The sequence below is a fragment of the Dipodomys spectabilis genome, unplaced genomic scaffold (genome assembly GCF_019054845.1).
Source record: "Dipodomys spectabilis isolate Male_0828 unplaced genomic scaffold, ASM1905484v1 ptg000112l, whole genome shotgun sequence".
NCBI lineage: Eukaryota > Metazoa > Chordata > Mammalia > Rodentia > Heteromyidae > Dipodomys > Dipodomys spectabilis.
Window position 1 is genome coordinate 1,644,023 of NW_024870789.1, and position 17,646 is coordinate 1,661,668.

General features: G+C 40.7%; 1 protein-coding gene across 1 annotated transcript in view; it reads right to left on the bottom strand.

The window, feature by feature from the left end:
- The window catches only part of LOC122114868 (contactin-associated protein-like 3), a 165,197-nt gene extending 150,033 nt beyond the window's left edge, over positions 1–15,164 (bottom strand). Inside the window, 2 exon segments of the mRNA XM_042688131.1 lie at positions 6,993–7,103; positions 15,110–15,164. Of these exon segments, the coding sequence (XP_042544065.1) occupies positions 6,993–7,103; positions 15,110–15,164 (166 nt within the window).
- Between the last annotated feature and the right edge of the window lie 2,482 nt (positions 15,165–17,646).

Sequence of the window (17,646 nt, forward strand, 5' to 3'; positions counted from 1 at the left end):
AGGGAAGTGCAAGAGCACCTACATCAGGACTTGTGGAGTTTTACTGGGGAGGTACAGACATCATTTCTCAGCTACATCCTCTATGCATAGCCCTGCACATAGGTATAGCTGTGTGCTTAGTAAAATAGAAAGCATCTGTAAGCTTTAGAGCCTAGATGCTAAGATCTACTCATTTGCTTCAACAAAAATCTGTGTTCAAATACTCAAAATTTTGCTAAGTGCAATGATGCGGCTTTTTTCTAATTTATTATTCCTTTTTGTTAAGAGTTTATCCAAACGGGTTTCAGTTCCACAAGTCAGATTACGAGCACAGTGCATCTTGATCAATGTCACTCTTTCCACCATTTTCTCTCATCTTTCCTCAGCCCATCCCTATCCTCAAGTTACAGAGTTCTATTTTTACATAACGTACATTAAATATAATGACTGCATTTGCTCATTTACCCTCCCTCCATTTGTGTGTCCCCCTGCTTGCCCTCCCCATGATCCAGTTCTTTGTTCCAGAACCTCAAATAAGGCCAGACATTGTGGCACCTGCCCATATCCCAACCACTAGAAGGCTGATAGAGGATAATAGAAAGCTATCTAAGCTTCCTCAAAACAAAACCCACCGTCCATTCTTTAGTGGATTGTGATGCTAGTTGTTTTTACGGACCTCTTTTTATTTATTTATTTTATTTGAAACCACTTTTGACTTACAGAAAAGTTAGATTGAGGGAAAAAATATCCGTAAAGATTGATTAATTTGCTGTATTTATGTGTGTGGGGGGGGGGGATAATGTGTGTGTGTGTGTGTGTGTGTGTGTGTGTGTGTGTGTGTGTGTTGGTCCTGGGGCTTGAACTCAAGGCCTGGGCACTGTCCCTGAGCTTTGTTGCTCAAGGCTAGTGCTCTATCAGTTGAGCCACAGCTCCACATCTAGCTTTTTTTTTTGATGGTTAATTGGAAATAAAACTCTCACAGATTTCCCTGCTTATTCTAGTTTCATGATACTACAATCTCAAGCTTCTGAGTACTTAGGTTTATAAGTGGTAACCACCAACACTAGGCTCTGTATAATTTCTAAATACTATCTTCTCCATGGTACTTTGAGAAAAACTGTGATGTTAATATGGATGTTAATATGATGTTAATATTATTCCTACCAGACAAGTAAAAATTGTATATACTTGTTATGTACAATTCAATGCTTTGATAGATAACATATGGAAAGGTTCAACCAAACAAATCAGTGTATGTGTTGTGAGAACACATACAGTCTACTCTCTGAGTAATTTCCAGGTGAACTGAATATTCTTAATAGCTATAGTTGCCATGAGGGCTAGTTTCCAGAGAGCTGTGGGGCAATATGATTAACAATATTATATTGTCTTTATTATTAACAATATTAATACTAATATTACTATTAACACCAGTCTTCCACATAAGACTCCACATTTTATTATCATTGTCCTTCTCACACTGCTTCAGGAATCAGGTTTCCTTGTGTTCTCCATTCTATGACAGTTTCATCTTTCATGACAAGGCTGGTATTTATCCAACACCTTCCTTCCCTGTTCTACTGTCTGTCTAAACACCCCTCATGTGGTAAGTGGAAGTCTGTTGGCTTCTGGCTGAGAGTAAATAGCCTTGACTAAAATTCCTAGACAATTTTGTAATTGTTATTTAAAGTTAAAAATGTGGGATGAAGGCTGAGAATGTGGCTTTGTGGTACAGTGCTTGCCTAGCATGCATCAAGGACTGGGTTTGATTCCTCAGTGCCACATAAACAGAAAAAGGCAGAAATGGTGCTGTGGCTCAAGTACTACAGTGCTGGCCTTGAGCAAAAGAAAACAAAAATAAAAAAACTCAGGAATAGTGCCCAAGCTCTGAATTCAAGCCCCCGGACTGGAGAGAATGAGGAATGAAAACATTACAATAGAGCTCTGGCCTCCCTCATTTCAATATTACCATGGGGGCAGACTAGCTAGAAATTAGGCTTGACAGTTCCTTGTACTTGGAAATTATACACTTGAAATGTTAGAAGACTCATCTTAAATCTCTGAGAAATGGCTAAATGCCCCAAATTCTCATGGTCCTACTGGTTAATATTACAGTCCTCAATAACTTATTGATAGTATTTTTTTGTACATGTCCATCTTTCTGTGGAACCTCTACAAATGAGTGCATAGAAATGAAAGATTCAGCATGCTCCCAGAGAATAGCCCTGGAAGCAGCCTCTTCCAAAGCGTAGCCACATCCCTACATCTCACATCTCTGCAGCTTTCAACAACTGCAATTAATCAACCTTGAACACTTCACCTCTAAACTATGGTGAGGAGAGGCTGTCAGCTTCCCAATTAAACTACTTGCCTGTATTCACTAATAAAGCAATAAACCAGTGAGTCCCCTCTCTGCTAGGGCCCATTTGTTGAAGCAGGAACCACAGCCACAGGTAAACCCAGGTCTCTGCAGGTGAGGAAGCTGCGGTACACTGGCTTAGAAATATTATCTACACATGCTTTCTCTAAAACTTAATAAAATATTAAAGAGAGAAAGGAAATATATAAGCATTGGCCTGATGAATATTGAGGAGCTCAAGGCAGTTTGGGAGCCAACTCTCACCTAACATCACATCAACATAACATAACATAACACAGCATAACATCAAACCAAACAAAGCACACTGATGGCATTATAAAGGGGCAAGCTGAAGGGCAGCCTGCTACTCATTAGCAGTGTAAATCGTAGTTCTCAAGCAGTTCTGCTAGTCTTATCAAATACTGCAGATATGTAAAGTCCATGTAAGATGTAGTGGTCCATACCTGTAATTCCAGCACTAAGGAGGCTGAGATAGAAAGATTGTAAGTTCAAGCCCAGGTTGAGGCTACATTGGGAGACCAGCTCAAAAAGAAAAAAGAAAAGTTCCATGTAGAAGCCAAAGGGAGTCCAGCATTTAGTAATTAATTGGTCACCTCACCCAAAAGACTAGTTCCACAACTTGTCTATTGTTAGTGTCCTAGGCTGCTTCTCCACTGTCCCCCACCTCCTCCCTTCTCAGCCATTCACAGAAGCCTTAGCTGAATAAAACACCATGATTCAAAACAAAAGTACTTCTAGAAGGTACCATTGCACAGAAAAAGGTTCTATAGCCCAGGGGGCCCCATACACAGACAGCCTTTCCACATGATAGCTCTAGGGCTGGGATGAGCATTCAGGAAGAAATCTAGTAAGTACTGCGTGATTTCCCTTCATGCTCCATCTTATGCTGGAAGACAATCAAGGATCCTACAATGGTGTTATTGCCTCATGCAATTCTAGAAAGAGGCAATAGCAAGTGATACAATTTTCATGGCTTGCTCATTGGTCACTTCACAATGGACAGAGCCACCAGGAAGAGTGCATTTTTACGTATATTTTGAAAAGCTAAGTAAGAAAACTAAGAAAAACACAACTCACTATCTTCCTCTGAGGTACCAAAGTCCCTTCCAGATGTCACAGTGACGAGAAACAGCTGGGCCTGCTCTGGGTTACTCTATAATGTGCAGAACAGCAGCTTTAAGACCTAGTCTGATCTATAACATTTTATGAAGCAATAGCATTAACCTAAGCTGAGGATAATTGCCAAATAGAATAATTTTACATCTTCTTTGCATACATCAACAGTGAATATCCACTGTCACCTCATGAGGCAAGAATTGATAATTTGTGCCTACAAATAATCACGTGAAAATATATAAAATCATACCACAAACACTAAGCCCATGAGCTTACCAAACACAACAGATCTTTTGTTTCGTGCAACTCCATCATGTAAACTATAAAAGGAGTAATACCTAGTACACGGACACAGCAGCACACACTGACCCAATATCAGACCATCCAGCCTATGTGTCAAGGATTTACAAGTGCCTAAGTCCCAACTCTATCCTGGAAGTTTCAGCTCAAGTCGATCCTAGCTTGATTTCACCCACTCACTTTTTCCTGAGGATAAAGTGTGCCTGAAAATCATCTCTAGACCCAGACTCAACTCTTCCTGAAATAAGTCATGTACCTTGAACCAGAATTTCACTGCAAACAACTCTGCTATTTGACACCACCTGGCCTCAACAGCTCAGTGACAGCTCTGTGACTTGGCAGTATCTTATCTGGCCATAAGCTCTTGCCTGAGGCAAGGCCCACCATTTTAACCCTTTCCTAGCCTACACCGCTAGTAAATTCAATTAATTTGAAGTATAAGGTGTGGTCTGAGAATTAGTATTAGTAATTAAGAACAATTAAGTACATTGTTAGTGCCCTAGGCTCTTAAGTATTTGGTGAATTAACACCAACCAAATCAACATATATTTCATATTTGTTGCTTTTCAATAAAATTTGATATTATATATGACATTGCTCACAACACAGGGGTTCTTCACCACAATCCCCACCTGAAACGACCTGTGGCTGTCTTAGCAGTGTGCTTTGCAGATGAGGAAAACACACCACCATTTTAGGATCCTGTGAGTCTTCTATTAAAGAGTAATTCCATTTTAGTGGTACCCATTCCTGGAATTAGACTGTTCTTATCAATGGCCTACCTGGATAATACTTTTAATGGGGGAAGACATACCACAAGTTCCTATCTTATTTCCATGTAACCGCTTGCTCACCTCTAGCAGAATCCTGACACACAGGAAGATGGCTTCCCAAGGGAGATGAAAGGCTGACAGAAATTCACAGGTGTGGGCTGGGCCCACCTTCCTCTGACCAGTGATTAATAAAAATGACCACTGGCCCTGCTGCCCCAGGGTAGACACCGCCCTAAAATATGCTATCATTTCACAGAAAGGAAACTCACTAAGGTGAAAACTGAAAATAAATTCATGTCTTCCTGAAGTTTTAATAAGGACAAGAGCAGAGATACACAAGGGACAAATTCTAAGTGGGCTAATGTGAAATAAAAGACAGTCCCATTCTTCAGGAGGTATAGAGGCTAAGCGAGAAATACTAATTGAAACTTATGCCAAACTAAGCTTCTCTCCAAGGTCACTGTAATATTGTTTCAAATGGGATTTCATCTAGCTACATGCTTTCCTCTCCCCATAATGACTCATTAGGGTTCCAGAACATGATATGGCAATTGGGGAGAGGGTGAGGGAAGCAGGGTCTTCCATCAAAGATCAAAGGTGTCTTCAGGAAAGGGACAATTAGCTCAGTGCCTGCCCAGGACACCTGCTCAGACCTCTGGGCTTAACCCTGAGGCTTCTTTACCACTCTGACTATTTCATGGAGAGTTAAAGCCTTTGCTTTAGCTCTTTTTTCTTAGGAAACAATTTCAGTTATTCGCATGCAACATGAATGGATGTACCCTGTTTTAGACTGGTCTAAGTGCTGGCTGACTGACTTCTCTGTGCCTCCAGCAGTTTTCCAGAGCACAAGCTGTGGAGAAAGACCTGCTGTCCCAAAGACTATATACAGCCAAAAAGCTATCTGTTTGACTCATCCTACAGGAACTAAAGCAAGTCCAGCCTGTTCTCATCACAGGAACTCTAGGAAAATCACAATAAAGGATTTCAAACATACTCTCAGAGTATATATTAAATGATACTAACCTGTTACCATCTCTACAATCACCAGCTGTTTCATTAGGGAGTTTCTTTGGTTGTTGTTTTTGGTTGTGGGGCCTGAACTCTTGGCTGGGGCACTGTCCATCAGCTCTTCAGCCCTCTACCACTTGAGTCATAATGCAACCTGAGGCATTTTCTGCTTATGTGGTGCTGAGGAATTGAACCCGGACCCAGGACCTCATACATGCAAGGCAAGCACTCTACCACTGAGCCACCTTCCCAGCCACATAAGAGAGTTCTTAATCTCCCTAATATTCAATTTAAACATATGAAGTAGCCCCAAAATAGGATGTAAATTTGCATGGTCATTAAATAGACATGTTATAATGATATGTCAAATGTGAGTTGTTTTCATTAAATATATTGGAAATAAGTTAAACTTCTACTTTGAATTTTTCTTCCTGGTGTTTATAGCCTCTACAGTAACCAGTGCTCAAACCAAGGGACCCAGACTCTTAAGTTTCTGTCTCTACAAGTCAGAAACATAATATACAAGCATTGAGTCTCTCTAAACCACGTTCAATGTTTACTCAAATATTATTTAATAATTTGGAAGCTATTAGGAAGTTCAGATGTTAGAAAAGAAATTATTATTTTGAAAATATAATTTTAGTTGGCATTTGGTTTCATCAAAATGCATTGTACTCAAAACCTGACAAGTGAGGAATTAAAATCTCTTTGTACATCTACTTAGTAGAAGGAAGGAAAGAAAACAAGAAAGAAGGAAAGAGTAACAGTACTTGTAAGTTCTCAATGCTTTCAATTGTTTAATCTACTAAAGTGTTATTTGCTCAATAGAAAAAGCAATGTACTTAGTAATATTAGATTGGCATGAATAGATTAATACATCTTCAAAGAGTGAGCCTGTACCTCCCTTCACAAGGTTTGGATGGACAGGAATACTTATTTTCAATGCTACATTTATGGCTTCCTCCCACTGAGGTACTAGGACTTAGACATCTCCCTATCACAAGCCATGGCTCCTACAAATCACAGAGGCATCATGTGCTACCTTGGTTACTTTACCCAGTAGCTCTGAAATTGCCTCGTGTCTTTTCTTTATTTATTTTAGCTTTGGTGATATTTTTCTTATGATCAGCTTACTTTACCAGACACATGGTATTTTAAAACTAAAAAAGATGAAATAATTGGAAATAATCTATGACCTCAAATATTTCTTTTCTGGCTGAGTTTTCCTCATCAGCACTTATTGTCATTTAGTACAGGGGAAAGATACCAAAACAAAATAAACACAAACTTATTAGCAAGAAGAAAGCTAACAAATGATAACATGATGGGTCCTTTTCTTAAATTTCAGTATAAGTAGTTTTACAGCTATATGGAAAATAGCTAAGAATATAAAATCTTTGGAAGACACCAGAGTGGATTGAAAATAGCAGACTCACCATCTCTCCTATGTAGACTAGCAAATCCAGGGCCGTGGCTGCTGGACAGAGCTGAGCTGCTGCTGAAGGATGCCCGGGGCAAGGCAGGAGTCAGTGGAGCATCGCACTTGCCTGAACAACAAAAACATCATCATCCCTCACAGGCTACAGACACACTGAGAAAAGTTTTCCTACCTCTACTTCCTCATCTCCCTTCATTTTGAGTTAACAGGGAGAAAAATGCTTGAATTTTAGCAAATGTCAATTTTCACTGAGATATGCTAGTAACTGCTAACTACAGGCTCTCATTGATTGTTAAAACCTGATTAGTAGCATTTGCTGTTTCCCATGGTGTAAGCATTTCAATTTGACCAGAATTGAACCTATACACGGGGTGTTACTAACCAACAGGCTGGAAAGAAATGCACAGTTTCACGCATCATACAACATGTAAATAGAAGATATGTAAATAGACATTGTGCATAAAGAATAGGTGTCATGAAATCAATAACTAGTGGACAGTGGTGAGAATTTACTTCCATTTTGCTTAACTGAAATATTATATAACTTTACTTTGAAAAATGAATGGTTTGTAAAAGTAATGAATGGCTTATACTAGTAACTAAAACTTAATACCAACGACTGGTTATTGAATAGAGAAAGAAGTATTTCTTTCAAGATCAGGAACCAAAACTTATGTTAAACATTGTACCAAAAAATCTTACTAGTATTTAGAAGAAAATAAGTAAGAGCAGGAAATAAACCGTCAACATTTCTAGATACTATGATTGTGTAAACAGAATATCTAAAAGGAATTGTTCAGCTATTACCTTAATATACAAGAACCCAGTATACTTCTAAACATTATCTGTTGACATGATCATGTATTTAAAGAATCCCACAGACTCCACTCCCAAATTACTCAAGCAGATTCAAAACTTTGACAAAGTAGGAGGGTATAAAATTAACCCTCAAAAATCAATGGTTGAGCTGGGAAGGTGGCTCAGTGGTAGAGCGCTTGCCTTGCATGCCTGAGACCCTGGATTCGATTCCTCAGCACCACATAAGCAAAAAAAAAAGCGGAAGTGGTGCTGTGGCTCAAGTGGTAGAGCACTAGACTTGAGCTGAAGAGCTGAGGGACAGTGCCCAGGCCTAGAATTCAGGCCCCACGACCAGACCCAAAAAAAAAAAAATCAATGGCTTTTCTGTATGCCAACAATGAGAAAAGCCTGGCTGAAATTAGGAAAGCAACTCCATTCATAATAGCCCCACAAAAAATAAAATACCTAGGAATTAACCAAAGAAATGAAGGACCTCTTTGATGAAAACTTTAAAAACCAGAAAAAGGAAATCAAAACAGAACTTAGAAAGTGGGAAAACCTCCCATGCTCTTGGATTGGAAGGATCAACACTGTAAAAATGGCAATATTTCCCAAGGCTATCTACAAATTCAACGCAATACCTATCAATATTCCAACCTCATTTTTCAAGGAAATAGAAGAGGCAATCCAAAAATTCATAAGGAACAATAAAAGACCCCGAATAGCAAAAATGATCCTCAACAGAAGGAACACTGCTGGAGGAATATCAATACCAAATTTCAAACTCTACAACAAAGCCATAGTAATCAAAACAGCTTTGTACTGGCACAAGAACAGACCTCAGGACCAATGGAATAGAATTGAAAACCCAGAAATGAACCTACAGACCTATAACCATCAAATCTTCAATAAGGGAGCTAAAAAAAGAGAATGGAAGAAAGACAGCCTCTTCAGTAATTGGTGCTGGCAAAATTGGTTAACTACTTGTAGAAAACTAAAGCTAGATCCTGATATATCACCCTGCACCAGAATCAACTCCAAATGGATCAAAGACCTCGGAGTCAAAGCAGACAACCTGAAAACATTACAGGATGGAAGAGGAGAAACCCTCAGTCTCCTTCACAGAGGTCAAAATTTTCTTAATAGAGACCCAGAAACACAACAAATCAAAGAAAGGTTGGACAAATGGGATTGCATGAAATTGCAGAGCTTCTCCATGGCAAAGGACATAGCTAAAGATCAATAGAAAGCCCACGATTTGGGAGAAGATATTCATTAGCCGTACAACAGACAAGAGTCTCATATCTAAAATATACCTGGAACTCAAAAAATTAAATCCCCAACAACAAATCCTCAAAGAAACAACTGCCCAATAAATAAGTGGGTTAAAGAATTAAAGAGAAACTTTTCTGAAGAGGAAAGAAGGATGGCCAATAGACACATGAAGAAATGCTCAACATCCCTAGCCATAAAAGAAATGCAAATCAAAACAATATTGAGATGCCACCTCACCCCAGTTAGAACGGCTAGAATCAAGAACTCTAATAACAACAGATGCTGGAGGGATGTGGACAGAAAAGAACCCTACTGCATTGTTGGTGGGAGTGTAAACTTATTCAACCACTTTGGAAAGTAGATTGGAGGGTCCTCAAAAGATTACACATAGAGCTTCCCTATGACCCAGCAATCCCACTTTTGGGCATTTACCCAAATTATCACAAAACAAGATAATACTAAAGTTACCAGCACAACTATGTTTACTGCACCATTATTTGCCATAGCTAAGATATGGAACCAACCCAGATGCCCCTCAGTAGATGAATGGATCAAGAAAATGTGGTATACCTACACAATGGAATTCCATGCCTCCATCAGAAAGAATGACATTGCCCCATTTGTTAGGAAATGGAAAGACTTGGAAAAAATTATATTAAGTGAAGTAAGCCAGGCCCAAAGAAACAAAAGTCCCATGGTTTCTCTTATTTGCAATAACTAGTATATGTCTGAGACAAGCAAAAACGGTCAGATAAGTTGATGTTAGGCAAAATGAACCCCAAGATAAAGACTAATTAGTTTTCTTTCTTGCTATTGTTCCTAACATATTTATAAGATGATTTCTTTGTTGCTTTGTATACCCCCATGGTATAATCCCTGTTTTCACTGTATTTCATGTTGGTATAATTTGTGGAGGGGAAGGGAAAAAAATTGTTTATATAGGGATACAGGTGGACCCATTGCACCAATGAGATGTACAAGACATTATATCGAAAAGATGAACTTCACAACTTTGGTGCTGGGTTGCGGGAGAGTGGAGGAGGAAACGGGGGGGGGGGGGGCAGGTGGAGGGGGTGGGGAAATGGGAAGTCATTGTAAGGGAAAAAAAGGGGGAGGCAACAATACTTGTTTTTTTTTTCTTTCATACAATTGTTTCTAACACTTTTATAAGATTATTCCTTTGTTGCTTTGTATGTCCCTCCCCCACAGTATAACCCCTGTTTTCACTGTATTTGATGTTGGTATAATTTGTGGAGGGGTTTGCCTAACAAATCATTTAACTAGGGATACAGGTGGACCATTGCAATAATGAGATGTACAAGTCATGTCGAAAAACGAACTTTACAACTTTGGGGGAGGGGGGATGGCCGGTTGGGGGGAGGAGGGGGAGTATGCGAAGGGATGGGAAGGAGAAACAAAGAGGAGGCAACAATGATTGATAAGAAATCCACTCCTTATCTTGCCCATGTAATTGTAACTCCTCTGTACGGTATTCTCACAATAAAAATAAATAAATATTTTTTAAAAAAGAAATGTACTCATTACCTTGCTCATGTAATTGTAACCCCTCTGTATGGTGTTTTCACAATTAAAAAAAATTTACAAAATGCTATAAGACATTTATACTGTTATAAAATTATATTAAATTTTTTTAGTTTCATAGCTGGGTGCCAGTGGATCATGCCTGTAATTCAAGCCTCTCAGGAGGCTGAGATCTGAGGATCAAAGTTCAAAGCCAGCCCACACAGAAAAAGTCCATGAAACTTAGCTCCAATTAATCAACCTTCAAAGAAACTGAAGGGCCTCTGTGGCTCAAAATGGTAGAGTGCTAACCTTGAGCAAAAAAGCTCAGCTACAGCATCCAGGCCCTGAGTTCAAACCCATGACTAACAAAAAAAAAATTTTTTTAAGCCTCATAAATGCAGACTTGAATAAAGCAGGTCATTTTCTTAAGGAAACAGATTTCATCTTTATTTCCTCAGTTTTCATTACACTGCTTGACACACAGTTGGCATTTGATGAGTATTTCCTGAATTACACCGACCACTGATCCAAGAACCCCTGTACAACTTTCTAAAAATCTGTTATCTACACTATATATCACCCTTAACACATATTGACCATAAATATGCGCCTTTAAAGGGCTGAAATAACCCTAAAAGGAGAGCTGTGCAGTCCTCATTTGCCAGGCCAGATGGGAGGTAGAGGAGTGACAGCACCAGTCAGGACAGCAGAGTCTAGGAACAAGGCTTACCTCTGCAGCCAGGCAGGCTCCCACAGCATTCACATCAGGACACATTCCTATCCCAGCTACATTCAACAACCCACCACACCCCACTTTCTGACAGGACCCATAACTTCTCCATAGTCTGTCAAGAGTGGACCATTTTGTGAAATAAAATACAGAGAATAGGCAAAGCAGCAGTTTCTGCTTTTAAACACAGACTTAAAGGAGACTTTGAGAGCTCACTGCCCCAAAGCACTGAGTCCTGTGACTGTACTTGCTTAGGCCTCCCAGGTCCCCTGGGTAGGACTATCAGACCCTGTCATTAATCAGAGAACCCTGTCAGGTAATTTCAAAAACAATATAAAACACCTAGGGTATGTTACAAACATACAGTCTCTTCCCTATATACACATATATTTCCAGTCCTGAAATTGTAATTTGCAAAATATAATCTGCTTTGGGCTCTACCAAGCCAGAATATTGAGGACACAGTAGGTGGGTATATGTATAGTCAAGGAAGAAAGCTGTGTACAGTGGGAGGAAATGTATGGATTCACATCAGAAGCACAGGGCTCTATCTGTGCAATGGATGGACTTCTAGGGAGGTAACTGGAGTCACTCAATGATGTCAGCAGGGGCAGACTTAACCTGCAGTTTTCTTAGGACATCTCCTGTCTGCAAGAGGTTCTGGGACAGAAGCACACAGCCCGATTCCACATCAGTGACAGTGACCTCACAGTTTCAAAACAGAAGTCATGTTATGCTAAACCCAAACATTTCCCAATTCCATAAGTTTCTATGAAATTCTCAGATTCCATGGTTAAATTGTTTAAATGGCCACAAAACAATATATTATTCAATTTCTTTAATCCAGAGGATTATTTCCTTTCTATAGAATCTGGAACGCCACTTCCCTTATTGTTGCTTTGCATTGAATTTCTGGTCAAAATAATAAACTACATGGATCTCGAGATAACTATTGCTATTTACTAATATTTTAGTTGAACAAAGATTATTATCAGTAACTGCTTTGCAGTGTTTTGCAAATATTTTCTCCTTGCAGGGCATTTTAAAAAATAATAAAAGAACATGACTACAAAAGGCAAACATGTGGTATGGGTCTTAGTCTCTGTGGAGTGCTGTGTTCCAGAACACCAGACATAGTTTTCATGAACAGAGAACCCGGGAGCTGGTTTGTGAAACACCCTCTCCTTACCAGGGCCAGACAGTGAACTATGCAAGAATCTTTTATGTTGGTATAATTTGGGGAGGGGAAGGGAAAAAATTGTTCAAACAAGGATACAGGTTGACCCATTGCAAAAATGAGATGTACAAGATGCTATGTCAAAAAACGAACTTTACAATTTAGGCAGGGGGGCGGGGGTAGTGTAGTTGTGGAGATGGGAGAGAAGGGATGGTAGGGGAAAAACAAAGGAGGAGACAACAATGCTTGCGTAATAAGAAATGTATTCATTACCTTGCTCATGTAACTGTAACCCCTCCTCTGTACAGTGTTCTCACAATAAAAAAAACTTATTTAAAAAAAAAAAGAATCTGCCTAAGGTGAGAAGTATGCTCAGACATCTGCTGTGGAAGCATAGCACATCTTGGGGGACAGGAGACACCCACTAGCCAGGACATGTGGCAGTTGCAGGTTCTGCAAAGTGTTGCACCCTCTCCCTCACAGATGCCTGAGCAGCCACTTCTGACCTTCACAGAGGCTGCAAAGAGCCAAAACCCCACAGGAGAACACACAGGGAGATATCAAGCATTTCAGGAAGGCACAATCCCAGGGGAAGAGCCAGATTTAAGAAGGGTTCAACAAGCTAGAGAGAAGTCTGGGGAAGAAATGAGGACAGGAGAAATCTCAAGGCATGGAGCTGCCAGGAGACCTTCAGATTCCAACAGCGCTGCCTTACATCACTGTCTATGCACATGCCGCTCCCACCCCAGTACAGCTGTGTGCTCCACATGGAGACTAGCATGGTTTAACAAATCAATAGTCGTGGACACGAGACAATGAACAGATGGCCAGTGGAGGTATGTCCTCAAAGAGAATAAGAAACACAGGTGTCCAGGCCACATTGATCTGACAAAGACAGCAGGATAATTCCAACCAATGGAAAATAAGTGACATTGAAAGAAGTTACGCTTTTACATATATTTTTAAGGGAGAGAGTTAATGTTGCTAATAACCAGTGGACCTTAATAGCTAAAAATCAGAGAAATTTTTATAGAGATATAACATTGTATAAAGCTGATACATGTCAATATACTGTAGGAAGATGTTTCTGTTTTGTTTTTTTGTTTTGGAGGGGCTTAAACTCAGAGCCTCATGCTCATGCCATTTCCACTCAAGTCTGGTGCTCAATTACTTAAGCCATACCTACACTTCGAGAATTTTTTTGCTGGTTAATTGGAGATAAGAGTCACAAGGACTTTCCTGCCTGGCCTGGCTTCCAACCATGATCTCACACTCCAGAGTAGCTAGGATTACAGGTGTAAGTCACTAGTGCCCAGCAGAAAGGGCTTCTGATTTCATACCAGTCTTCTGGCTCATATTTCTATTTTATAACAGTAGTATAAGCGGTAATATCCAGACAATAGCAATACCAACAGCAATGCATTTCCCAAAGGTATTGTTTAGCTTTCTGTCCAAGGTCAAGGACCATGGTCATTTTTCTATTTTAAACTTTAGGTCATTGTATCAGCCATTATTTCAGACAAATTACATTGATCCAGGTGTTATTTATACATATTAATTTACTCTTCATCAGAATTCTATATGGTAGGGTACTACATTGTTTTCTTTTTTGAGTACAAGCATTTGAGCTCAGGGCTTCATACTTGCTAGGCAAGTGGATCTATGGCTTACACCACATTTCCAAATCTTATCACATCTATGTGGGTAAAGATGAGGAAAGAGACACACAGAGTGAATGTAAATTACTAGAGAAGAGGGATATAAGTTACTGGAGACCTCACAAACTGGCATGCAGCTCTAGAACCAGAATCCCTAACACAGAGACTCTGCTTGTAAGTACACCACTCCATTAACTTTCAAAAAGTAGGGGTCATTGATTATGTTGGGGCATCATCAAAGAATATTACTATAGTCATGGTTTTCATAACCAGGTGTTTTTATAAACCTCTCTGGTCTGCTTACTGGGTAGAGAGCCAACTCCATACACCTATGATGCTAATGCAGGACCAAGCCACCTGGGCCAGGGCCAGTGATTTCTTTTAGTAACAAAGTTCCTGGAAGATTTATCCATACCAAAACACCAGTGAGGACACTGGCCTGATCTTCCTGTCCAGGAACCCCATCCTATTCTCTCCTCTCTCAACATGCTCCTGCTAACCTTACCACAACGAGAGCTTTCTTGGTGACTGAAAGACACCTGGGCTCCCAGAGTCAAAAGTACTTTCATGGGGCTGGGAAGGTGGCTTAGTGGTAGAGTGCTTGCCTTGCATGCTTGAGGCCCTGGGTTCGATTCCCCAGCACCACATAAGCAATAAGAAAAAAGCCGGAAGTGACGCTATGGCTCAAGTGGCAGAGCGCTAGCCTTGAGCTGAAGAGCTGAGGGACAGCGCCCAGGCCCAGAGTTCAGGCCCCATGACCGGACCCCCCCTCTCCCCCCCCAAAAAAAAGTACTTTCATCTTTTGGACTTAGAAGGGCAAATCAACTATAAACCACCTCGTGCTAGCTTCATTTTCCGAAGCAGGCCAGCCATTGTGTTCATAAAAGTTTATAGTAATACAATGGCAATTTCTCAGTTACTGATACATGTTTTAAAACCTTTTCTGCACTCACGAGTGTATCCCGCCACTCCTGGGTTCCAGGTCTGCATAGAAAGAATCACGAGCATCCTGAACAGGGCGGTAGGGCCATGTCCGCGTCTGAGTGCTCCTCCACTGTCCATCACTCCAGTCCTCCGCTTGGTGCTAACGCCTCCTTGCTGCTCTCTTCTCTTCTGTGTGTTTCAGGGAGGCAGAGAGCCAAAAATGAGCTCTAACCTGCAAACCACGCCCCATCCAGCCAGCACACTGCTCTGTACCCTGGAGCCTGCTGAGCCTCCAACCCCGATGCTCCTGGGGACTACTATCGCAGCTTGGTGCTGCGAGCGCCCCTTCTGGTGCACGCAAAGCAGTGCAGACCACACATACCCACCTCCTACCCCCCAACTCCCCACCTCTCACCCCCTGCTGCACATTTGCCAGGCTGACATGGCCAGGAGTCTTTAGATACTCAACTGTGCTCACACACTGGATCCAGGCTATGCCTCTTCATCAATAGTTCAGTATGCTTCGGGATAAGGAAGTGAGTTATGAGCTGAGTGATATTTGCACACAGTGCAAAATATTGAGCACACACTTTAGTAAACTTGCATATTAATTCAAAATGAGAGGTTAGGACAGTATAAACTACTGTGGCTTTAAGGAAATAGTTACATAGAACAAAAGCTTGTCTGGTGTTAGTACTTTACTATGTCTATTCCAGCTGGGAAATGAGACATACAACTAAATGACTAAAAAACTATGAATTGCCAGGCACCAGTGGCTCATGTCTGTAATCCTAGACACTCAAGAGCTGAGATCTGAGGATCACAGATTGAAGCCAGCCTAGGCAGCAAAGCATGTAAGACTTTTATCTCCAATTTATCACACACATAGTTCCACAACCACCCACCACCACCGCTGCCCCCCCCCCCCACACACACACAGCCAGGATTGGAGCTGTGTAGAGCACTCACCTTGAGCACAAAAGCACAAGGACAACACCCAGAACCTGAGTTCAAGCCCAAGGACTGGCACAAAATAATAAGATAAATTAAAAATAAACCTAATTTGAAAATGGCACAGGATAGCAACTGGAATTTTTCCACAGCAGATGTACATCCTCATGAAACATCACTAGTCACTAGGAAAAGGCAAAGGTCCTACCCCTTTACATCCACTAGGATAGCTGTTACAAAATCAGCAGAAGCAATTGGAGCTGTGGCTCAAGTGGCAGACAGCCTTGAGCAAAAAGCTCAAGAACAGGGCTTATGCCCTGAGTTCAAGCTCAAGATCAGCACTCATGAAACATCAAACAAAACAGAAAGCTGATGTTCATAGAAACTTGAAGAACATAGAACACTAGTTCCTTGCTACCTTTTTATTTAGGTTGTTTTGTTTGGCAGTCGTATGATTGGACCTCAGGACCTCACACTAGGCAGAGCTAGGGCTCCAACTTTTTCTTGTCTTATAGTAATTTTTCAGATATTTTTCAGTTATCTTTCTGGTATTTATCCTCAAAGCAGCTTTGGACTTCAGTCCTTTACTTCTGTCTCCTGCTTAGTTGGGATTACAGATGAAAGACATCAGGTCATCCTAGGACATTACTCCATTTCAACAAGAAGCAGTTAGAAACGAACAATAAGTCTTTTCAAAGAAATTGGTGGGCTATGTTGAAAATGAACTTTACAACTTTGGCGTGGGGGAAGGGATGGGAAGGGAAACAAAGGAGGAGATAACAATGTTTGATAAGAATTGCACTCATTATCTTGCCCATGTAATTGTAACCCTTCTGTACAGTATTTTTACAATACAAAAAAGAAATTAGTGGGTAAAATTGAGAGTGGGGAAAATGTCACAGGACTCAACATCTGAATATGCTCACATGTGAAGATTTAGCTCATGACTGATCAAGGATGCTTCCAGTTACTTGAGTTTTTTCAAAGGCAGCATTTTTCTCTTCTTTCTCACTCTCCTATCACCACACCCACCCACCCACTTGCCATTTCCTAGCAGAGGAAATTTTTATTGCCCGTGTCTAGCTGCTTCTTAATCATAACTGTGGTTCCTTGGAGATTTTTCCAACTGAAGAGGAAGGTAGACTGCTGTCTGAGACTTGATCTTGTAGCCTAGTAAGAAGAAACTGGCACCATAACATTGTGCCAGGATCAGAGGGAAGCAAACTAGAACCAACTAAAAGCCAAATAATCGGCATGTCTTTGATACAAGAGAAAGAAAACCTCTGCCACAGTGTGTTCATCCAAGAGGTCTTTGTTCCACCCAAATCTGAGCACACAGAAGATCTCAGGGAAATGGCATAGGATGAAGAGAAACACCCCACTAACTTGGAAGTCAACATGCATTTCAATAACTTGAACCTCAGAAATTCAGAACTTCTGAAGACCAAACAAACACCATTAGCCTCCAGAATTTCAATTTTCAACTACCCAGGAGATTCATGCCTGAAAGAACTGGCAGGGTCAAGCAGTACAAGCGAAAGCACCCCTTTTGATGATACCCTGCAGGACTGGGATGCTGACACATTCCTGCAAGGTGGTGCCCCCGAGATGCTGA